This window comes from Scyliorhinus canicula, chromosome 9 (assembly GCF_902713615.1).
Source record: "Scyliorhinus canicula chromosome 9, sScyCan1.1, whole genome shotgun sequence".
NCBI classification, from domain to species: domain Eukaryota; kingdom Metazoa; phylum Chordata; class Chondrichthyes; order Carcharhiniformes; family Scyliorhinidae; genus Scyliorhinus; species Scyliorhinus canicula.
Genome location: NC_052154.1, coordinates 3,573,520 through 3,599,166, shown reverse-complemented (window position 1 = coordinate 3,599,166; position 25,647 = coordinate 3,573,520). Strand labels below are relative to the sequence as shown.

Sequence of the window (25,647 nt, the reverse complement as noted above, 5' to 3'; positions counted from 1 at the left end):
CAGATGTAGATGTGGGGGGAGGGGAAGGAGGAAGCAAAGAGGAGAAAGGGTAAGGAAAGGTTGATAAGATGGGGTGGGGGGGTTAAATATATTTTAAGACAAGAAAGAAAGAAATGGTAAAAGACAGTTAAAATGAAATGGGATGAAAATAAATGGCTCAAGGTGGGGTCGAGCAAATCATCTGAAGTTGTTGAATTCGATGTTGAGACTGGAAGGCTATAGCGTGCCTAACCGGAAGATGAGATGTTGTTCCTCCAGTTTGCGTTGAGCTTCACTGGAACATTGCAGCAGGCCAAGAACAGACATGTGGGCATGGGAGCAGGGTCTTTTGTTAAAATGGCAAGCAACAGGAAGGTCAGGGTCCTGAATGCGCACAGACCGAAGATGCTCAGCAAAGTGAACTCCCAGTCTGCGTCTGGTCTCTCCGATATAGAGGAGGCCACATTGGGAGCAGCGAATGCAATAGACCAAATTGGAAGAGATGCAAGTGAAACGCTGCTTAACCTGGAATGAGTGTTTTGGGCCTGGAATGTTAAGCATGGAAGAGAGAAAAGGGCAGATGTTACACCTCCTGCGATTGCATGGGAAGGTACCATGAGTGATAGGAGAGGGACTGGGTATGGTGGAGGAGTGTACTAGATTATCTCGGAGGGAGCGGTCTCTGCGGAATGCTGACAGAGGGAGTGAAGGGAAGATGTGTTTGGTGGTGGCATCACGCTGGAGTTGGCGAAAATGGCGGAGGATTATGCTTTGCATATGGAGGCTGGTGGGATGAAATGCGAGAACGAGGGGGATTCTATCCTTGTTCTGGGTGGGAGAGGAGGGGGCGAGGGTAGTGCCGCGGGAGATGGACCGCACACTGTTGAGGGCCCTGTCAACAACTGTAGGTGGGAAATCACGGTTGAGGAAGAAGGAACACATTTTCAAAGCACCATAGGACCCATGTTAAAATGGGACCGATTGCTACACCTTTGATTTGGAGTTAAGTGCGATGAGTTAAAGGAGAAGTTGTTGAGAGATAGAACGAGTTCAGCCAGACTGAATGGGAATTGTCCGGGCCTCTTTTCGAGAAATAAGCGAAGAGCTCTCAGGCCATCCTGGTGTGGGATGGAGGTGTAGAGGGATTGCACATCCATGGTGAATAATGTGGTTAGGGCCCGCGAACTGGAAGCTGTCAACATGACGCAGGGCATCAGAGGAATCCTGGGTGTAGGTGGGGAGGGAAGGGACCAGAAGAGTGAGGATGGAGTCAAGATAAGAGGGAATAAGTTCGGTGGGGCAGGAGCATACTGACACAGTGGGCCTGCCAGGACAGTCCTTTTTGTGGATTTTGGGAAGTAGGTAAAAGCAGGCTGTCTGGGGTGGGAGACTATGAGGTTGGAAGCCGTAGGGGGAAGGCACCCGGAGGAAATTAGGTCACTAACGGTGTTGGAGATAATGGCTTGATGTTCAGTGGTCTGGTCATGGTCCAGGGGAAGGTAAGAGGAAGTATCTGGGAGTTGGCGCTCAGTCTCTGCGAGGTAGAGGTCAGTGCGCCAGATGACACCAGCACCCCGATGTCGGCAGGTTTGATGAAAAAATCGGGGTTCAACCTGAAGAGCAGAAAGTTCGGAAGGAGAGAGGTTGGAATGGGTGAGGGGGGCCAATGTCATGTCGACAATTCTTCATGACAAGATCAAGGGCAGGTAATTGTCCCGGCCCCCGGCGGGGGGGGGGGGGGGGGGGGGGGGGGAGGGAGGGGAGGGTGTCCACTTGGAGGCAGAATATTGGAGGCACATGAAAGGATCAGTGGAACGGGGGGGAGGATTCTTGCCCAAAGAAGTGAGCACGGAGATGAAGGCGACGAAAGAAGAGTTCAACATCATGTCGAGCCCGGAATTCATTGAGGTGGGGACGTAAGGGTACAAAGGGTCCTTTGCTGAGAACAGCACGCTCAGCCTCAGAGAGGGGAAGGTCGGAGGGTATGGTGAACACCCGGTAAGGGCTGGGAGAAATGGGGTATGAGGGATTGGGACTGGTGGAGGGCCTAGGATGGGCAGTGGTGTTGATACTGGGAGCTCCTACAATCTATTTTGTATTTCTGACCAGTTTACTCATATTCCATTTTCACCCTTTTAATCGACTTTAAAGTGGCTCTTTACTAAAACATTCTCAATCTTCAGACTTGCTATTGTTTTTCCCCAGAATTATGCATCCGCTTGTACACTTATGGGACCTGGGTATCACTGAAAGGCCAGTGTGGTGAACATAGGAATTTGAGACATATTGTATTATATGTATTTGATGCAGGAAGCCTGTGTTCTGTATGACTGCTACAATAGGGTTTTCATATCTTGTGTTGCCCTATTATGTATTCTCATGTATTTTCTTGAATTTTGTTTAATTCCCTTTTCTTCCATGTACTGAATGATCTGTTGAGCTGCTTGCAGAAAAATACTTTTCACTGTACCTCGGTACACGTGACAATAAACAAATCCAATCCAATCCAATCAAAAATCCTGGTTTGCAAGACAGCAAGGTTTTGGGGAGCCAGAGCTGCAATTAAATCATAAAAGTTTGGGTTAATGGATTTTTGCTTATATTAAGAGGGTTCCCTGCAGAGTGGTCAGTTATAGAGAGTGTTCAGTTTAATGAGGTGAAGTAGTCAATGGGAGGAGCCAGGGGCTCAAGCTGTCAGGTGTTGAGGTTTTCAGCGTTTTAATTTTTGAGTGGAAGGTAAGCCGAGAAGGTTCCTGAATAAAGCCAGAGATTCTACATTATTCTGACAGGGTGTTGGGTCTCTTTCTTTAAAGCAGTTTCAAACGGCCTCTCTTTCTCAAAGTGGAGTATTCAAGACATCTCTGTACAGCAAGTATTCCTTTCTAAAAAATTAATTTAGAGAATCCAATTATTTTTTATCCAATTAAAGGGCAAAGTAGCGTGGCCAATCCACCCACCCTGCACATCGTTGGGATGTGGGGGTGCGACCCACACAGACACAGGGAGAGTGTGCACACTCCACACGGACAGTAACCCAGAATCGGGATTGAACCCGGGTCCTCAACGCCGTGAGGCAGCAGTGCTAACCACTGCACCATCATGCATTCCTGAGTACTAACTGTATTTGAAAGTGGATTGGGATCGGAGATGGTTTTATTGTTTGAGTGGAAGTAAAGATAGCAGTTAAGGGTTATTGTGTCAATGTAGCGATTCACATTGTTTAAGGGCACTTGTAATCTATTTTCACGTGCAATATTAAATATATTTCAATACTGTGTTAGCAATAATGTTGGTTTTAATATACCACATCCCTATTTTGCATGAAATAATTCCTGGAGCGAGGTTATCCTTTCCTCGCAGACGTACAAAATTAAAATAAAATATTGGGGTTTCTGTCCAGGATTCTAGCCACTGCTGGGGTCTGGTCTGGGATCATAACACCAGAATTTATTATCCATCCCAAATTCACTTGAGAAAGTCCTGGTGAGCTGTTGCACTCGAGTACACCCATGGCAACGAGCCTCATCAAATAGGGTGGCTTTAAGGAACACCATGGAGAAAGAGGGAGATTTAAGGAGAATTCTAAATATGAGGATCAAAGCAGCTGAAGACGCAACTACTAATGGTAGGTGGAAAGAAATGAGAGATTCACAAGAGGCCATAACTGGAGGTATGGAGATCCAAGGCTGGAGACCTAAAGAGAGGCAATGGAAGACCCCACGGGAGCTACACGGTCAGTTTGAGCTCTCAACAATTTTTTCCCTTCAACTGTTCATTCCAAGTCTACACTGACTGTTCTTACTGAACATTGAGAATTCCCGGTCTTGAACTCAGAATTTTCTGGGTTCAATTAAATTTTGGGGGATTGTGCAACTCTTTCCGAGTGGCCAACGGGGTTTTGTGACTTTTTACAGTGAGGTAAATGCAGAATATCTGGTTACTCCTCTCAAGACATTTTGTGGAATCTTGACAAGAGCAAAATAGCAGCGTGTGTGAAGAATTATGAGGTGGTGCAATATAAATGCCTGTTATTCTTGGGTTTGAATGTCTAATTAGAACATGTTAAATCAGTTTGTAAAAGAATAAAATCTCTTCAATTAAGAAAACGATCAGGTTCCGGTTCTACAAGATGCACTGCAGGAACTCACTAAGGCTCTTGAGGCAGCACCTTCTGAACTCACGATTGCCAACATCTGGAAGGATAAGGACAGCAGACACGAGAACATCACCACCTGCAAGCCGCTCATCACCCTGGCCTGGTATTATATTGGCTGTTCCTTCACTGTCGCTGGGTAAAATCATCGAACACCCTCCCTAACACTGTGCGAGTACCTACACCATATGACAGTTTAAGGTGATAGCTCACCCATCACCTTCTCAAGGGCAATTAGGAAAGGGCAATGAATGCTGGCCTAGCCAACAATATCCTCGTTGCGTGAATAAATTAATAGGTTTCGTTAGTCTGACATTGGAACCCAAGGAATAACAAAGTCATTATTTGAGAAAGAAATGACCTGACAATTGGTAAACCCCATAAATAATTCCCCAAACCTGCTCCTGGAAAACCGACTTACGGTAATTGAGAACAAAAGCAAGGGGAGGAAAAATTGTCCTACAAATTATGATCTCGAACGTACTACCCAAAAAACTGGTGGATCACCACTTTCAAAAGGAAACCGGATACATTACCTGCAACAGGGAAAGAGAGAATGGGACATATGACACAGGAACAATAGGTCATAGGGTCTCCTTTCTGTGCCACCTGATTCCATGAGATCAAGATCATTTGATTACATTAACTTCATCACTGGGTGGCACAGTAGCGCAGTGGTTAGCACTTCTGTCTCATGGTGCCGAGGACCCGGGTTCGATTCTGGACCAGGGTCACTGTCCATGTGGAGTTTTCACATTCTCCCCGTGTCCGTGTGGGTCTCACCCCTCCAACCCAAAGATGTGCAGGATAGGTAATGCTAAATTGCCACTTAACTGGGGGCAAAAAAGGTTTGGGTACTTTAAATGAAAAAAACCCCAATAAAAACAGTAACTTCATCACAAGGTAAGCAATCGCTTTCAAAGAATTTACATTGCAGGAGGGTGTCCAGCCCATCGAGACTGCACCGGCCCTTGGAAAGAGCACCCTACTTAAGCCCACACCTCCACCCCATCCCCGTAACCCCTCCTAACCTTTTTGGACACGAAAGGCAATTTACCATGGCGAATCCACCTAACCCGCACATCTTTGGACTTGTGGGAGGAAACCGGAGCACCCGGAGGAAACCCACGCAGACACGGGGAGAACGTGCAAACTCCACACAACGGGGAGAACGTGCAAACTCCACACAGTCACCCAAGCAGGGAATCGAACCTGGGACCCTGGAGCTGTGAAGCGGCTGTGCTAACCACTGTGCTACCGTGTCACCCACCAACTTGGCATTCTAGATAAGGAATTCTATCAGAAAATCCACACATTCAACTTCTTGTGCATTTCCTTTTTATTATTAAGATGTTTGAAATACATACATAGACACACAGGTACAATTCATCAAGAAAGCTCATGAGAATTTGTTCTGCTATGCTCCAGGTCAAAGTCAGTTGATTACTTCCCATTTCTAAAAAAAGAAATTGCTTTGATTTAATGCCAAATTTGTGTTTTTTTGTTCGGGTGGGGGGGGGGGGGGGGGAGAAGAGGTGAGGCGTCGGGGGGGGGGGGGGGGGGCAGGGGACCACGCCAAATAAAGTGGGACATGTTTTAAAAGCAGGTACACAAGAACCTGCGTTTGCCACCAAACCACAGCATTGCGACCACTGCTGTAGCAGAACAGAACATGATATCTGTTATTGCGACCTGATCATGCTTTAGATTTGGACTTGTATATAATTTTCAAAATTGTTTCTAATGTGGTAGGTCTTGCTGTACAGATCTGTTCGAGTACAGTTCCAGGTGTACAGAGACCACTTTGATGACATGAAATCCATTTCGATTTAACAGTTAATAAATTGTCAACTTCAAACATATTTGCCGTCTCCTTCAATGAAACTGCATATCCAATAGGAGTAGCAGCCATGAAAGAGCAATGGACCAGTAAATGAGAATGTGCTCATCAGTTCTCTTTCCCACCAAAAGATATACAGGCAAATTATAACCAATGTCGGTCAATACGGAGGAAGCTTGCAGCATTGTTATCGTGATCTTGTAAAATCCAGATAATTGAGATAGGATTATTTTCCATTAATAGTATAAAGTGCCTAATTGTCCAACATTTCAAAGCCCCAACAACCTTGAGTGGATGATAAAACAAAAAATTCTAGATAAGCTCAGCATATCTGGCAGCCTGTGTAAAGAGAGAAGCAGAGTTAACCTCAAGTCCAATGGGACTCTTCTTCAGATGTATTATGTCCTTAATTAAAGCAGGTCTGGTTACCAATTTCTACCCAACTCAACTTTCCCGTTCAACTTTTTAAGGCTCATTTACCTAATCCTATCTACAAGTCAACAATTATGAAAAAGAGGCCTTTGCATACAGATTTCAGAAGACCTACTGTTGGAAAGACGGGCACATTTTTCCCATCTTGAGAAAGGGCTTGTGGGGAACCATTCCAGGAAAAAGAGCACCAGAAAACTAAGACAATTAATGGATGTAACGACCGTCACATTTTCCATTGCTGTATTCAATGCAATTCTGTCTTGGCTGCAGTGACAGTAACCATGCCGACACTTCAAAGCACAGAATCTTTCCACTGATCCGGCATTTCTGCATCTTAACCCATCAAATCAATAATTGGAAAGAGCACACATTTGCGTGGAGGTTGCGCACCCGCATAGTACTCAATGTTTCATCTTCAATTCAAACTCAAATGATCCCATTTTATTCAAAGTTACGACAATAAAACTAGATTTAAAAACCGTTGAAAAAAAAATAGGGCAAGCTCAGTGGGTGGCTACCTTGCTGCATTTTCAAACGGTGAGACATCCACCATTCAATGGTAGACCCGCTTTGCACCACAGGCAACCACTTGACACCTCCAGCATATTATACCCTACCGCGACAGTACTGGAACCATTATATTCCAGTAGATATTTGATTCATCAGCCTACCCCTGCTGAGAAATCTTTAACCTTTTAGCAGTGATTATCCAATTCCATTTTTAAAAATTAATTGCCGCAGGATACATCCACTTTCGGGCAGCATGGTAGCACAGTGGCGTCACAGCTCCAGGGTACCAGGTTTGATTCCCGGCTTGGGTCACTGTCTGTGCGGAGTCTGCACGGGTTTCCTCCGGGTGCTCCGGTTTCCTCCCACAGTCGAAAGATGTGTGGGTTAGGTGGATTGGCCATGCTAAATTGCTCTTAGTGTCCAAAAAGGTTGGGTGGAGTTACTGGGTTACGGGGATGGGTGGAGGCATGGGCTTAAGTGGGGTGGACTTTCCAAGGGCCGGTGCAGACTCGATGGGCCGAGTGGCCTCCTCCTGCACTGTAAATTCTATGATCTATGACTTTCACCAAGAGCATGTTGTGCATGTCTGCAGCTCAAGATGGAGAGGGGTGGGTGACTTCAAGTTCAGTTTTACCTTGAGCCAAGAGTGTTACAACATATCCCATTGGAATACACTTGGCAATAACCATGAAATGCAATATTTAATAGTAATGTCAGGCACTCACTAACGACACATCTGTATTAAGCTACACAAGGTTTTTAAAAAAATAAATCGATACTTTTTAGCCTAAATTTCAATGCAAACCTGCAAATCTACATTGCCATTCCTAGAGATTCCAGCCAATCTCAGTGTACAAATAACTAACATTTCTTGCACTGTAAAAGCCTTTCAAGAAGTTATCCTTAAAATTGTATCAGGGCATGAGACAAAATAACTCAAAGTAATTGCATTAGCAGAAGAAGCAGGGATATTGTACATCTACCGGCATCCAAATATCAATTACGTTAATATTAAAATGCTTCTTGGTAGCGTGAAAAAGTCAACAAATGTCCAAAACTTCAGAACTTTACATACAAATTCTCCATCGTTTTGGAATCAATTTCTCAAGACTATATTATCTGTTGCAGACAGCACCCAGAGTTGAACAAATTGATCCAATTCAGTGATTTAAAAATTCATTAAAATGGCAAAAATTTAAAATTTGTTTTCAGAAATCACAAAGATTTTTCAGTTTGGACATTTGGTTAAAAGCTTCCAGTTTTTAAACCTCAACAAAAAAGACAAAACATTATTACTTGTGTGTCAATGTCACAATCTAATTGAAAAGATGTGTAATATACCACATGCATCCTCTGATGATGCCAAGTTTGGTCCCAGATTAAGCACATTGCAAACCTACTTCCTTACGTTTGCAGCCCACAAGCTGAACTATGGACAATCACAAGGCTAAGAAAATAAAAATCAAAATGCTCAGAGCTTCACGGCGCTGAGGTCCCGGAATCGATCCCGGCTCTGGTCACTGCCCGTCTTGCACATTCTCCCAGTGTTTGGGTGGGTTTCACCCCCACAACCCAAAGATGTGCAGGCTAGGTGAATTGGCCATGCTAAATTGGAAAAAATGAATTGGGTACTCTTAAGTGGGGCTGGTTTAGCACAGTGGGCTAAACATCTGGCTTGCAATGCAGAACAAGGCCAGCAGCGCGGGTTCAATTCCCATACCAGCATGTGGTGACTAGGGGCGTTTCACAGTAACTTAATTGAAGCCTACTTGAGACAATAAGCGATTATTCTTATGATTAAATTTTTTTTTTCAAAAGAGGAAAAAAAATTCTCGGAGCCAAAGAACATCTCTGCCAAAAATAAAATTCAGAAATATCATAACTGCAGGTAGTTCAAGCTTTGGAAACAAAGGGGGGAATGTTTCAAGTGAAAGAAAATCAGGAGTTCAAAACTCCTTCAAAATTAAGTCAACGATCAGGTTACATCATGATTGCAGCAGAACCGCCAGCTTAAACATGTGAAAACCCAATTTATTTTTATACTGAATTCTCCATTTCAACCAGTCCCCAAAGTTACGTGCAGCATGGGTCCAATGCGGAGTAAAATGCTCCCTCCACATGATCCCCAGTCCTATATTGGTCACCTGTAAATTGGTGTGCTCTTTTACCCATTTGCACACCAGGCATTTCCAACTGCTTTACTGGCAACCGATGCAGTGGGAACATGGCCTCCAGGAACTAAGTTGAGACCTCCTGAACTAATTTTCATTCACATTGTTACCAAATAGCAAAGCCTGCAATCCCATTAGTCTGCAAATCTGCTTTTGTATCCAGACCTCAGGAGGTGAAAAGAAAAGTCAAAATTCACTGCACCACTCGATCCAGTGGCAAATCAGTGGGAGGCATTCAAAAGCAAGATTGTACAGTCACACTCTAGGGAGGTCCCCACAAATAAACAGGTGGTGCTGCCAAATCTAGAGCCCCAGTTATATTGAAACACACATGGTAAAATAAGGTAGAAAAAGAAACGTTATAGCGGTCATAAAAAGCTGAATACTAGAAAGTCTAGAGGCGTGCAGAAAGTACAGGGGTGAAGTAAAAAAGGAAATTGGGAAAGCAAACAGAATATTGTAAAATATTGGCAGGTAAAATCAAAGAAAACGCAAAGATGTTTTGCCAGTACGTTAAGAGCAAGAGAATAACTAACGGGATGGGGAGGGCCTATCATGGTAGTTTGTGCATTGATAGATAGAGAAATACAGCACAGAACAGGCCCTTCGGCCCACGATGTTGCGCCGAACTTTTGTCCTAGGTTAATCATAGAATTTTGGACAATTTTTCATGGCCAATCCACCCAACCTGCACATCTTTGATGCTGAGGAGGGTAGGATTCTCAATGAGTACTTTGTCTGTCTTCACCAAGGAGAGGGATGATGCAGACATTCTAGTTAATATTAGATACAATAAATACGAGAAATACGAGTGAGTAAGTACTGGAGGACTGAAATCCTTGAAGGTGGATAATTCACCAGGGCCAGATGGATTGTATCCCAGGCTATTAAAGGAAAATAGCGGGTGTTCCGAGGATCATTTTCCAATCCTGACTACACATAAGTGAGGTGTCAGAGGATTGGAGGGCTGTGAATGCTGTATCATTATTTAAAAAGGGCGTGAAGGAAAGACCAGAAAACTATTGGTCAGTCTGACTTTAGTGGTGGGCAAATTATTGGAAGCAATCTGAGAGACAGGATAAATTTAGAAATGCTTGGAGTAATCACGGATAGTCAGCATGGTTTTTTCAGGGAAGATTGTACCGTACTAAATAGAAAGTTTTGAGGAAGTAACTGGAAGAATTGGTGAGAATAGTGCAATACATGTTGTCTGCATGAGTTTGATTAAAACTTTTGATAAGGTCCCAATTGGCACACTACACATCAAAAGAATAATCCCATGGGATACAAGGGAAGGTGACCGGTTGGATTCAAAATTGGCTGAGCAACAGGACACAAAGGGTAATGGTCGATGGATGTTTTTGCAAATGGAAAACAGGGTTTTGTTGGTGCCCGTGCTGTTTGTTGTATAAATTGTTGATTTGGACTTAAATGTGGCAGGTATAATTGAGAAATTTGAAGATGACACAAAAATTGGTTTGTAGTTGATCATGAAGAGGATAGCTGTTGTCACCAGAATGATTATTGTTTGTGTGAGTGGGTGGAAAAACGATAGATGGAATTCAATCCAGGATAATCGTCAGATAATGAAGTGGTCCGTGTCCAAATGCAGCAAGACCTGGACAATCTCCAGGCTTGGGCTGATAAGTGGCAAGTCACATTCGCGCCACACAAGTGCCAGGCAATGACCATCTCCTACGCGAGGATCTAACCATCACCCCTTGACATTCAATGGCATTACCATCGCTAAATCCCCCACAATCAACATTCTGGGGGGTGGCCTTACCATTGATCAGAAACTGAACTGGACCCAGCCACATTAATACTGTGGCTACCAGGGCAGGTCAAAAGCTAGGAATCCTACGGCGAGTAACTAACCCCCTGACCCCCAGAGCCTGTCCACCACCTACAAGGCACAAGTCTGGAGTGTGATGGAATAGTCTCCACTTGCCTGGATGAGTGCAGCTCCAAAAAGCTCACACCATCCAGACAAAGCAGCCCGCTTGATTGCTCCCCTTTCCACAAATATTCAATTCCTCCACCACTGACGAACAGTGCCATCCGTCTGTAAGATGCAGTGCAAGAACTTGCCACGGTTCTTTAGACAGCATCTTCTAAAATCACTACCATCTAGAAGGCCAAGAGCAGCAGATACCTGGGAACCCCACCTGGAGGATCACCTCCAAGTCACTACCATCCCAACTTGGAAATATATTGCTGTTCCTTCACTGTCGCTGGGGTAACATCCTGCAACTCCCTCCCTAACAGCACAGTAGATGTACCTACACGTCAGGGACTGCAGTGGTTCAAGAAGTCAACTCATCACCCCCTTCTGATGGGCAACAAGGGGTGGGCAATAAACGCTGGTCAAACCAGAGACGCCCACATGCCAGAAATCAATATTTTTAAAGTGTTATCTCATGCATTTGGGGACGGTAAACGAAGCTAGAGAATATACAGTAAATGGGAGGATACTGACGGGGGTAGAGGAAGTGAGTGCATGTCAACTGGTCATTGAAGGTGGTAGGATAGATGGAAACAGTGGTGAAGAAAGAATATGGAATGCATTCCTTTATTAGAGGTATTGAATACAAAAGCAGGGATGTAGTTATATAAAACGCTGGTTAGGCCTAAACTAGAATTGTGTGCACAGGAAGGACTTTATTGCTCTGGAGAGAGTGCAGAGAAGATTTAAAAGAATGTTGCTAGGGTCTGAAAATTGCAGTTGAGGAGAGATAGGATCGGCTCGGATTGTTTTCCTTGGTACAGAAGAGGTTAAGGGGTGACCCGAGGTGTACAGAATTGAGGGGCCTAGATAGGGTAGACGGGAAAGACTCGCTTCCTCAGGCTTAAAGGTCAATTACCAGGGTGCATAGATTTAATGTGGTTGGAAGAACAATTAGAGGGGGCATGAGTTTTCACCCAAAGGGTAGTTGCTGTCTGGAATTCACTGCCCGAATTGATAGTTGAAGCAGAAATGTCAACTCATTTGAATAGGTACCCGGATCTGCATCTGAAGTGATGTAACCTGCAAGACTATGGACCAAGTGCTGGAAAGTGGGAATAAAATGAGGGGCTAGTTTCTTTTTTTGGCTGGCCACCATAGACGCAATGGGCTGAATGGCCTCTTTCTGCACTGTAACTTTTCTATGGTTCCTCCCAAAAGGTGTTCACATTGGATTCCAGTGTCTCCTAATGCACGCCAATAAGTAAACACTGATTGTACTAGATTGTACACACATGGGAAAGTTATATTTTTGGTCCCTTATTATGGGCGAGGTTCACACAATCAGAAGAGAGGGTTACAATTTGGGGCCAAGTCATTTTGCACCGCCTCTCCCCCACTGCCCACCCCAACAACCCAAAATCAAGTAGACCCAACTCCTGCCTCCACTTAACGAAAACAAAATATGTCTCCAATTTGACCGCAATATTACTCAACCCATCAGGTCTTCTAGAAGCATTGCAGAAGCGTTAAGAATCCTCTTTGATTGGAACAACCTTCTTCCAGTTTATCACAAGTAACTCATTGGCCAATCAATCGTGCAGATGCAATGGTGTTTCACGTTTTACCCCTTTCCCAATAGACATTAACTTGTTTGCTGGGTAATCAGGAGCTCTCCAGTACCTCATCCAATGCCAATCTTCATGACTGACTCAACTACCGTGAAAGTAGACTGGACACATCATACTAACAAACCAGTTGTTTTTCTTTATGCTCAGGGAACTTTGTCGAAAGAGCCCTCTAGCTGAAGAGGAAATTAAAGTCTTCACCCAGCCTCGCTGAACAGCCCAAGCCTTTGTTTCATGTTGACTGCAAATAAATGGAGTTCCTTGAAACACACCAACAAGCAACTGAATTTTCTGAACAATGGTTTATTTCTCATTATTGAATAAAAACCTCATGTCACGTCAGCGAGGGAAACAGAAAATACACTATGCTGTAAATCTCTGGGTCAAGGTAAACACCAGAATATTAATATTCAAAGCTAAGGGGGAGGAAAAAAATTTATACCTTCACAGCATCTGTAGTATTTGGATACAGCAAGAAACAATTTAAATGATCACTGTATACGGTATAATTGTTAGACATAACCACCAACCTGCTACATCTGTCTTGATTTGCATGGCATCTTTCCAAGCACTGAGTGGCGTTCGCTGGTTAAAGGAGCCGGTATCAACTCAAATCTCAAATTTGTAATTGGGACTCAATCTTTAAATAAAGCTAGTTACAATGTGAAAACTGCTCTCACTGAAGAGCTGGCACAGTATACAATCTACGGAGTTATCTTTTTGGAAGTCGGTTTTGTATGTAGCTCTGATGGGCGTCAGTGACACTTGCTGATCATGGCTGCATCCCACCATGTGCAAAATGCAGTGCAGTTTTAGGTTGGTTATATTTGGCCCTCCTGTTTTTTAGATGTGAGTCATCAATGACCTGTAATGTGAAAGGGCATTTCCGGCCTCCCCACTCCTTTAGACACTATTCCAAAGCATTATTCTAGAGAGAGAGGAGAGAAAGCAAGAGAGAGACAGATGGAGACAGAGACAGAGAGAGATAGAGAGAGAGAGGAGTTGGCTTCATTACAAGATAACCCTGGAGCTAATTTTTCTGCATTTACCTGGGACTACATATGTATCCGTTCTTCCCATCCACCCCCCGCTCAAAGTCTGTAATTCATTCGAATAAATAGGTAACAGATTCAAATCAAGCAGCTTGGATATCATGAAACACCACAGCAAGTCCCAAGTGACTGAATTACTTCCTCAAACTCACTGACTGACGTTAGTTAGCTATTCAATAATATTTAGTGTATAGTTACTTTTATTGTTATTTGAAGAGCATAGCAAAGAACTTGGTGAAAGATGAATAATGACAGTGACAGAGGAAATACATCTCTTGGATCATCAAGCTCAAATTTATGGGTAAGACATTATCAGGCCATTAACTATACACTATATATTACATGTCAATAGTGGAGTTCAAAATCAGTTTCACATGGCTATATAAATTCAAAAATTCTTCCTCTTTGGATCCCTTTTGCTTTGTATTTCTCAAGAGCTAAATTTACCCACAATTTAAAAAAGCTACAAATTTAATATTTTTTGTTCGAAATGAAAAATTCTATCAGCTTCATAAAACAATGAAGTATAGTTGGGAGACACCAGAAAGTTTGGTATCTCAACTCCACCCTAGCGGGGGGCAGGCGAGGCATCTCCAAGGTCTTAAGTCATGAAAGATGTTCTGATCCCATGTTTTTCTCCTTAAAAGAAATTCTCGCCACACATTAGGTATGCATTTGTCCTACGCAGATTAAAGCTAAGTTTTATCATTTGGGAAAAAATAAATCTGAATAGCTTTCAATGTAGTTTCCTGTAAAGTATCAGAGGCAAACTGCAATCACAGTAGATGGCTAGCTGCAAACAGTATTTCTTGCAACTGACAGCATTTTTATCAAACATTTTCAGTAATAAGAAATCACTCTCGTTATCAATGCAAAAATACTGGAAAGCTCCAACATACTAGTCATATCTATACATTTACAAATTTTCCTTCTGCTATTTCAAAGACAAATATTTAATGCTCAACATTGTAAAGACGGACCTTCTGCACAACAAGATATTGCGTGTTCCCCCTTTGAAGTCAAGCACGTAAATACCAGTGCTGGTGACAAATGTACAGCAAATTAATTTCTTCACTTTTGCTGTTAAAAAATAAGTTTGAAACTAAACAAATTCTCTGGACTGGGTAGATCTAAAGTCCTTTTTCTGCGAAATCCAGCTTGTATACTATGCAGCAATTTTATTGTCCTTCTGTGAAAAGAAAAATAGAAGCACATCAATAAATGCTTGAGTTGGGGCGAAAATCCACCTTCCCTCTTCACAGGTGTTAACCAACTTCTGCATTCCCAGCGTGAAAGTTTTCATCATTGACTAAAATGGTGATATGCCATCAAGCACGTTAAAAGAGTTAAGACATTATTTTGAAAAACATGTGGAAAAATCTTAGATTTCAAAGCACTCTCGTGATTTCAGGGTCTCCAATGAACTATTTCGGCAAAGTACAAGCAGAAATTCTGGAAATACTCAGAAGGTCAGGCAGCATCTGTGGAGAGAGAAAAACAGAGTTAATTTTTCAGGTTTGCGATCTTTCGTCAGACCTGACATGTTAACTCTAGATTTCTCCGCATGGCTGTTGCCAGGCCTGCTGAGTGTTTCAAGCATTTGCAGTATGTGAAGGAGGGAGAAGTAAATGGTCAGGGCGCCACACAGAATTCCCCTGCTCTTCTGTGCAAAGTGATTGCTTTTGCACAAGTGCAGGTGTCTCATTCAAAAGATGATTCCTCTGACAGTTCAGCTTCCCTCTAGTGCTGCAGAGGGAGTCAGACTGGATTACATGTTCAAGCACCTGAAGTAGCACTTCAACCTCCAGACCCGGGTGAGAGTGCCAATAAGTTAAAAAAAAGCCAATATTTAACTGAAAAGACGAACAAAAATATGACACACTGTTGGGAACTAAAATGAAACTGGAGTTAAGCCTTGTACAAGAATTTAAAAACAATAGTTCTGAACATATCGCCCAAGATTTGGGAATACAGAGCACAATTTCAAAATTTGCAGTAGAGATGAAACTTGAAAATATTGTGAAATGAAGATGGTAGCGATAAATTAAGAGAACACAGAGAAGCTGGCTGAATAGGCGGATAGGTGTCAAATTTCAATTTAATGCAGAGAAATATTAAGTGACATGTTAGGGTCAGAAGAACAAGGAGGCAATTACAAGGGGTTGCAAGAGCATAGACCTGTGTTGTATGTGTTAAAATTATTGAGGATGCTCGGTTGGTTGGTTGATCCAAGTGGTTAAACATCAAATAGGATCTTAGATTTTATAATCAGAATACAAAAATGAGGAAGTTCCGATGAATCTTTATAAAGCATTGGTTTGCCCTCCACTGGAGTGGTGTGTCCAATTCTGGGCACTGAGCAGAAAAGATTGACGAGAATGGATCCAGGGATGAGAGACTCCAGTCACTGTGGCAGATTGGAGACAATGGGGTTTTTCTTCTATGAAAATGGAAAGTTTAGAAGAGATTTGATATAGGTGTTCAAATTTATGAGAGGTCCACACAAAGAAACTGGACTTGAATATTGCCAAAAGGAAAGATACGTTGCGTCGCTGAGGTTGTTGCAATTAGAGCAGAGAATCCATGAGGACACTTGTTAAAGGTATTTTAAATCATGACGGGTTAAATACAGTAAATAATGAGAAGCTATCAATGGTTAAAGGGACAATAGCAAAATGAGCCCAGGTTTGAGGGAATTGCAGAAAAAGCAGAGGGGACATGAGGATTTTATTTTTACGAAACAAGTGGTGAGGGTGCAGAATACACGGTCAGAAAAGTGGTGCACGCAGAATCAAAATACATTAAGGGGGAAAAAATTGCAAAGTTTTGGGAAAATAGTAGAGTTGGGATACTAAATAGATTGGCTCTTCAAAAGAGACTGTGCAGATTGAATGGGTCAAGTGGCTTCCTTCTGAAGTATACTTTTCTCTGCTTCTATGAAATGAAGGGCTTAGTCCCCATAGCAGCAGCCCTCTGGTATCTCACAAGGTTCAATACTGCTTCTCAAAGGCAAAGAACCCAGCCTGTATACACAAGGGCGCCAGAAGGTTCCAGATGACAACACTTCGGACATGAGCAGAAGCCTCCGATTCCACACATGAAAAAGTGCAGCTGTTCTGATGGTTTAGTTGGTGATTATTGAAAGCCCCAAATCCTTGTTTTGTGTTTGTGCTGTCAAGATCAGGAAGGTTCAATCACAGATCTGTGGAGAGTTCAAGGACTGTGGTAGGAACATGGGGGAAGGTGGGATTTGGGGGTGGAATGGAGAAGGAAGAAGAAAAATGTCATCAGGGATTCCAATTGGGCTTGGCAATGTCCCCCTTTTTGAATCGTGGTAACACTCACCATAAGGCTCTGAACTGAGTGGCAGCTTGGGGGAATTCATGATGGATGTCCATCACTTGTACATCCATACCTTAAACAAACAGTCAGTGCCTTCAGGAGAGAAAGAACAAAGGGCAGAACACAGGAGGGGGGACAAACCATCAATTTTGCAACCTTGGCTGGCTGGACCAGATTCCTAAAGCACTCAGTTGTTTAAAAAAAAGTCAGACTTAATCAAAAGAGAATTTAGACATTTTGTGCTTAACCGTAGTCTGACTGATCCATGCCAGTTACTGTGCTCCACATCCTCCCACCCAACGGGCAGCACGGTAGCATGGTGGTTAGCATCAATGCTTCACAGCTCCAGGGTCCCAGGTTCGATTCCCGGCTGGGTCACTGTCTGTGTGGAGTCTGCACGTTCTCCCCGTGTGTGCGTGGGTTTCCTCCGGGTGCTCTGGTTTCCTCCCACAGTCCAAAGATGTGCGGGTTAGGTGGATTGGCCAGGCTAAATTGCCCTTAGTGTCCTAAAAAATAAGGTTAATGGGGGTTGTTGGGTTACTGGTATAGGGTGGATACGTGGGCTAGAGTAGGGTGATCATTGCTCGGCACAACATCGAGGGCCGAAGGGCCTGTTCTGTGCTGTACTGTTCTAATTCTAATTCAACTCATTCTATCAGCATATCTTTTTTTGTTCCCCCAAATATAATTATCTACCTTCCATTAAATGGTATTTCCCCTCAAATATTCCTCGTGGAAGAGAATTCTAACTCTCTGGGTAAACAGGATTTCCCTGATTTCAATATCATCAGAAAAACTGAAGTCCAAAACTACAACACCTAGGGCAAAAACGAGGAGTTAAGAAGTGTGTAAGCCTTTCACACTATCACCGATTTATGGACTTTGAGCAATGTTACATGAAAAGAAATTGCAAATGATGTGTTACCCTGTATTCAAAGTCTGAGAATTCTCTGCCTCCTCCACGGCCTCCTCGGAGTCCTCCACGATAACCACCACGGGGAGGCCCATAGTTTCCTCTCCCTCCACGACCCCGCCCGCCCCGATATCCATAACCACCTCGTCCTCTGTAGCCCCCACGACCACGCATTGGGCGTAGTGGTATTCCGAATGTTTCCGCATTCATCCGCCTCTCCTCTGCCCAGGTGGGTCTCCGATCCCTGGAAGAGAAATAGCTGACGAGAGAGTTATACTGCATGCTCATAAAATGTGAACCACCTGCGAAACATTAGTTGCAAAAGGAGGCCATTTAGCCCCTTGAGATTGCTGTGCCTTACAATTATAATAATTATTATAGTTACTGTGAAAAACCCTAGTTGCCACATTCCGGCGCCTGTTCGGGTGCACAGAGGGAGAATTCAGAATGTCCAATTCACCGAACAAGCATGTCTTTCGGGACTTGTGGGAGGAAACCGGAGCAAAGCCACGCAGGCACAGGGAGAATGTGCAGACTTCGCACAGACCCAAGCCAGGAATCAAACCTGGGTCCCTGGGGCTGTGAAGCAACAGTGCTAACCACTGTGTTACCGTGCCACCCGAGATCATGTCTGTACCGCAACCTGCCTTGGAAACATATCCCTCAAGACCCTTCCATTACAAACATTTTCTTTAGTCTTGGAAGCTTCAATTAGGACTCCAAAACCCTCTGCGAAAATGGTTTTGCAATTTCACTCCTAAATAGCCTAGCTTTAATGTTAAGTCACAAGAACCCAAAATATTTGACCCACATGGTGGTGAAGCAGAATTATTGTCGCTGGACTAGTAAGCCAGAGATGCAGGTTTAAATCCCACCAAGGTAGATGGTGGAACTTAAAGTCAATAAAACATCTGGTCTAATGATGGCCATGAAACTACTGTCGACTGTCATTAAAAATCCAATTGGTTGACTGTGAAGAAACCTGCCGATTACCTGGTCTGGCCGACACGTGATTGCAGACCCACAGACTCTTAAATGCCCACTGATATAGCCTTAGTAAGCCACTCAGTGGTATCCAACGCTAGAAAAACAGGAAAGAGGAACAAAACCGGACCGACCACTTGGCAGCAAACTAGGCACCGGAAACGACAACAACAAATAGCCCCGTCTACCCTGCAACGGCCTCCTGACTAATGGAAGGGTCCTTCCTGTTGATTCCCTATTTCCATTTATTTTACTTTGTGGTTATCATTTTTATCCATGGATATTTACTGGACATGTACCTTTAAGTCGAGCAGAGGTAGTGGGGAACTCAAAAGTTGCAAAATAGCACACCGTGCATTCGAGATGCAGCTTTTGAACAGCAGAACTCACACCTTTCGGCACCCGAGAGAGATCGGAGGGATTTGGTTTGACTGGTTGGCTGGTAGCCATATTCTGCCCATCGACAGATGGTGATTGGGTCCCAGCAGAATGAGAAGGATTTTCGGGGACGCAGGAAGTGACAGTCGGATCCTAGACGCTTAGAGAGGAAGCTGTTCATGTCTACCGCCTTCTTCAGAAATGCTGCCTCCTGACCTCTTAACCTTAGAGACGTTCTTGAAACCTGGATAAATCTACAGTGAAAACTATTACAGATTGAAAGCAAAAACCTCAAACTGAAAGCCTAGACCAAAGAAACAATCTGAAACAAAGACTGCTATCTTTATACATTCTTTTTTTTTCTGAGATAATTGGAGAGTGGGCAGCGGTTTGGAAATAGTGGGCACCCGTCTTTTCCCCTCTGTATTGGCCTCTCGTGTGTATGGGTGGGGCGAGTTAGGGTTAGAATTGGGTAATAGTCAACCAGCTGTTTTGCTGCATATTTAATATTAGTTATTAATAAAAATGGTGTTTAAATTTACAGGCCTGGTGACAGGTCAAACATGGGCAAGGAAACACCCAGTTGATTGCCGTGTATTGTACTCCTCCAGGGTGCTTCCTCGAAGTGGTGTCCACAGCCAGGACCGAGACGAGCATTTTGACTTCAAAGCCACCTACAACTATGTTGCAGTTCAACAGAGAATGGTTGTCTTTTGTTCTAATGCAAATTATATTTTTAAATTATATTTTTAAACATTCTTTCTCATTAATTGTCATTGGTAAGGGCCACCCTTATTGCTTATCCCCGGTTCGGTTGCCCATGAAAAGTTGATGGTGAGTCAGTGCAAACATATCCTTTAAAGGCTATATACATCTGACAAAGACCCACAGCTTACATTGCAATTTAATCCAGGGCACCATCTGTGCCACTCCGCAGTCGAGCAGATGGATAATTCTAGCAGACCGGCATTACTAACCACACCACTGCACACATTGGGAGCAGGAGTGGTTTGCAGATCTCGGAAAAGTCTCTCCAAAAAGCAGCATTGCTCCAAAACGTTCCACACCACACTGCTTGCTTTGTGTTTGCACTTATGGGACAGAAAATTGCATCTTCCATTCCGAAATTGTTTAAATACACTATTGATACTTTTGTGAAGCTACCAATTTTGGCAGAAAATAAATACCTGGTTTCATTATCACAGGAAATGTTGTCAAAAAAGGATTTGGTTTTGTCATAATAACATTTCGGTCCTGAAGCCTCCTCCTCGTCGGCGTTTCCTTCACTGTTTTGTGTTTCAATCCCTGAGTCACCTTTATCTTCACCATTAACAGCCTTGTCCGTTTTATCAGGCTGCTTGTCATCTGTCAAGAAACAAAAAGAGCATAAGCTTTACTGATAAATTAAAGAGCACAAACCTTGTCTAAATCATTAAACTCTTCAAAAAAAAAAATTATTTCCAAATCAAGTGACAGAATAAGCATTTCTATAGCACCTTTCACAATCTCAGGAATGTCACACCTTTCACAACCTCAGGATTCCCAAGTGTATTTGTAGGGGGTGGCAACTGGGTGGGTGGCAGTGTGCATGCGTGTGGCAGTGTGCATGCGTGTGGCAGTGTGCATGCGTGTGGTAGTGGGCATGCGTGTGGCAGTGGGCATGCGTGTGGCAGTGGGCATGCGTGTGGCAGTGGGCATGTGTGTGGCAGTGGGCAGACATGCACATGTGGCAGTGAATGGGTGTGCCCTACTCCCAGCCTCAGAATTTTCCCTCACTCTCACCACCCCACACCAACACATGCACTCAAAGTGAGTGAGCACTCGGAGACTGAGTGAGCTAGACATGTACAAACTGAACTCTGTCACCTCGTCATTTTCATTAATTAATTTTTGCAGGTGCAGAAGAGATTTACCGGGATGTTGCCTGGTATGGAAGGCATTAGCTATGAGGAGAGGTTGAATAAACTCGGTTTGTTCTCACTGGAACGACGGAGGTTGAGGGGGCGACCTGATAGAGGTCTACAAAATTATGAGGGGCATAGACAGAGTGGATAGTCAGAGGCTTTTTCTCAGGGTAGAGGGGTCAATTACTAGGGGGGCATAGGTTTAAGGTGCAAGGGGCAAGGTTTAGGAGATGTACGAGGTAAGTTTTTTTACACAGAGGGTAGTGGGTGCCTGGAACTTGCTGCCGGAGGAGGTGGTGGAAGCTGGGGCGATAGTGACGTTTAAGGGGATTCTTGACAAATACATGAATAGGATGGGAATAGAGGGATACGGCCCCAGGAAATGTGGAAGAGTTTAGTTTAGACAGACAGCATGGTCGGCACGGGCTTGGACGGCCGAAGGGCCTGTTCCTGTGCTGTACTTTTCTTTGTTCTTTGATTAGGGACAATATCACAGCAGTACAGAGAGAGGATATATCCAAGGGTTCGCTCACAGAGTCGATATGGGTAGAACTGAAAAATATGGTGAAATCACTTTGACATTACTTTACTATAGGCCCCCAAATAGCCAGCGGGAAATCGAGAATCAAATATGTACAGGGATTAGATAGCTGCCGGAAAAATAGGGTGGTAATAGTAGGGGACTTTAACTTTCCCAACATTAACTGAGACAGCCATAGCACTAGGGGTTTGGATGGAGAGAAATTTGTCAAGTGTATTCAGGAAGAATTCTTCATTCAATATGTGGATGGCCCGACTAGGGAGGGGGTAAAACATGATCTCCTCTTGGGGAATAAGGAAGGGCAGGTGACGGAAGTGTTAGTGAGGGATCACTTTGGGACCAGTTTTAAGATCGGTATGGAGAATGATAATTCTGGCCCAACAATTAATTGGGGCAAGGCCAATTTCGATGGTATTAGGTGCAAACTTTCAAAAGTTGATTGGGGGAGCGTGTTTACAGGCAAGGGGATAGCTAGTAAGTGGATGTCTTTCAAAAGGGTGATAACTAGGGTTCAGGGTGAGCACATTCCTCTTAGAGTGACGGATAAGGCTGGTAGAAATAGGGAACCCTGGATGACTCGGGATATTGAGGCCATGCTCAAACGGAAGAAGGCATATGACATGCATAGGCAGCTGGGTTCCTTGAAGAGGGCTTGTCGGAGTAGAGTTAAGACAGAAATCAGGAGGGCAAAAAGGGGACATGAGATTGCTTTGGCAGATAAGGCAAAGGAAAATCTAAAGCGCTTTTACAGATACATAAAGGGCAAAAGAGTTACTAAGGAGAGGGTCAGGCCTCTTAAGGATAAACAAGGTTATCGATGTGCGGATCCACAAGGGATGGGAGAGGTCCTAAATTAATATTTCTAGTCAGTATTTACTGTTGAGAAAGGCACGAATGTTAGGGAAATAAAACGTCAAGTCTTGAGGAGTGTACATATTACAGAGAAGGAGGTGACGAAGGTATTAAAGTGCATCAAGATAGATAAATCCCCGGGACCTGATAAAATGTATCCCAGGACATTGTGTGAGGCTAAGGAGGAAATTGACAGTCCCCTAGCTGAGATATCTGAATCATCAACAGACACAGGACAGGTGCCTGAAAATTGGAGCATAGCAAATGTTATACCCTTGTTTAAGAAGAGCTGTAAGTGGGCAGCACGGTGGCCTAGTGGTTAGCACAACTGCCTCACGGCGCTGAGGTCCCAGGTTCGATCCCGGCTCTGGGTCACTGTCCGTGTGGAGATTGCACATTCTCCCCGTGTCTGCGTGGGTTTCGCCCCCACAACCCAAAAATGTGCAGAGTAGGTGGATGCCCAACCGGAAACCATGGCTCAACCGCAAGATTGACTCCCTACTGAAGGACAGATCTGAGGCGTTCAAGGTAGACGACCCTGTCCTATACAAGAAATCCAGGTACGACCTCCGCAAAGCCATCCGAGATGCCAAGAGAGAATATCAAACTAAGCTAGAGTCACAGACAGACTCTCGGCGGTTGTGGCAAGGACTAAACAACATAACGGGCTACAAAGCGAAGCCGAGCAGTATCAACAATCCGCTGTCAAGTGCCCCAGCAGCCCATAATTCACCCATACCCACCATCACAGCTTTCGAAGTCAGATCGGCCTTCCTGAAAGTGAACCCACGGAAGGAGACGGGCCCGGACGGGATCCCCGGTCGTGCACTCAGAGCCTGCGCATACCAGCAGGCAGAGGTATTTACAGACATCTTTAACCTATCCCTACTCCACTCCGAGGTCCCCACCTGCTTCAAGAAGACCACCATCATACCGGTACCAAAGAAGAACCAGGCAACATGCCTCAATGACTACCGCCCGGTGGCCCTGACGTCAGTTGTAATGAAGTGCTTCGAGAGGCTGACCATGAAGTGTATCACCTCCATACTCCCAGAACGCCTTGACCCACTTCAATTCGCATACCGTCGCAATCGGTCCACATCAGACGCCATTTCCCTGGCCCTACACTCATCCCTAGAGCATCTCGAAAACAAGGACTCCTACATTAGACTCCTATTTATTGACTACAGCTCCGCCTTCAACACCATAATCCCAGCCAAGCTCATAACAAAGCTCCAAAACCTAGGACTTGGCTCTCCACTCTGCAACTGGATCCTTGACTTTCTGACCAACAGACCACAATCAGTAAGAATGAACACCAACACCTCCTCCACAATAGTCCTCAATACCGGTGCCCCGCAAGGCTGTGTACTTAGCCCCCTACTCTACTCCCTGTACACACACGACTGCGTGGCAAAACTTGGTTCCAACTCCATCTACAAGTTTGCTGACGATACGACCATAGTGGGCCGGATCTCGAATAACGACGAGTCCGAATACAGGAGGGAGATAGAGAACCTAGTGGAGTGGTGTAACGACAACAATCTCTCCCTCAATGCCAGCAAAACTAAAGAGCTGGTCATCGACTTCAGGAAACAAAGTACTGTACACACCCCTGTCAGCATCAACGGGGCCGAGGTGGAGATGGTTAGCAGTTTCAAATTCCTAGGGGTGCACATCACCAAAAATCTGTCCTGGTCCACTTATGTCGGCGCTATCACCAAGAAAGCACAACAGCGCCTATACTTCCTCAGGAAACTAAGGAAATTCAGCATGTCCACATTAACCCGTACCAACTTTTACAGATGCACTATAGAAAGCATCCTATCGGGCTGCATCACGGCCTGGTATGGCAACTGCTCGGCCCAGGACCACAAGGAACTTCAGAGAGTCGTGAATACCGCCCAGTCCATCACTCGAACCTGCCTCCCATCCATGGACTCCATCTACACATCCCGCTGCCGGGGGAAAGCGGGCAGCATAATCAAGGATCCCTCCCACCCGGCTTACTCACCTTCCCAACTTCTTCCATCGGGCAGGAGATACAGAAGTCTGAGAACACGCACGAACAGAATCAAAAACAGCTTCTTCCCCACTGTCACCAGATTCCTAAATGACCCTCTTATTGACTGACCTCACTGACACTACACCCTGTATGCTTCAACCGATGCCAATGCTTATGTAGTTACATTGTATATCTTGTGTTGCCCTATTATGTATTCTCATGTATTTTCTTGAATTTTGTTTAATTCCCTTTTCTTCCATGTACTGAATGATCTGTTGAGCTGCTCGCAGAAAAATACTTTTCACTGTACCTCGGTACACGTGACAATAAACAAATCCAATCCAATCCAATCCAAACCCTGGGTGGGAGGTTTGCTGGAGCTCTTAGGGAGGGTTTAAACTAGTTTGGCAGGGGGATGGGAACCAGAGCTATGGATCAGAGGATAGGATAGCTGTTGAAAAGGCAGAAATAGTATGCAGCAAGTCTGTGAGGAAGGATAGACAATTGTTAGGGCAAAGTTGCACTCAGTGGAATGGGTTAAAGTGTGTCTGTTTCAATGCCAGGAGTGTCAGGAATAAGGGAGATGAACTTAGAGCATGGATCAGTACTTGGAACTACGATGTTGTGGCCATTATGGAGACATGGATTTCACAGGGGCAGGAATGGTTGTTAGATGTTCCGGGGTTTAGATGCTTTCAGAAGACTAGGAAGGGAGATAAAAGAGGGGGAGTGGCACTGTTAATTAGGGAGTGCACCACAGCTGCAGAAAAGGAGGTAGTTGAGGAGGGTTTGTCTACTGAGTCAGTATGGGTGGAAGTCAGAAGCAAGAAAGGAGCAGTCACTTTATTGGGAGTTTTCTATAGACCCCCCCCCAATAGCAGCAGAGAGATAGAAGAACAGATTGGGCAGCAGATCTTGGAAAAGTGCAGAAGTAAGAGTTGTCGTGGGTGACTTCAACTACCCTAATATTGACTGGAACCTCCTTAGTGCAAATGGTTTGGATGGAGCAGATTTTGTC

The 25,647-nt window shown here is 44.2% G+C and overlaps 1 protein-coding gene across 1 annotated transcript in view; it reads right to left on the bottom strand.

The window, feature by feature from the left end:
* Positions 1-12,941: 12,941 nt before the first annotated feature.
* The window catches only part of LOC119972012 (protein LSM14 homolog A-like), a gene marked incomplete at its 5' end in the record, with an annotated part of 70,072 nt that continues 57,366 nt past the window's right edge, over positions 12,942-25,647 (bottom strand). The window contains 3 exons of the mRNA XM_038808435.1: positions 12,942-14,899; positions 17,978-18,224; positions 20,515-20,692. Of these exons, the coding sequence (XP_038664363.1) occupies positions 14,876-14,899; positions 17,978-18,224; positions 20,515-20,692 (449 nt within the window). The remainder of the gene's footprint in view (positions 14,900-17,977; positions 18,225-20,514; positions 20,693-25,647) is intronic.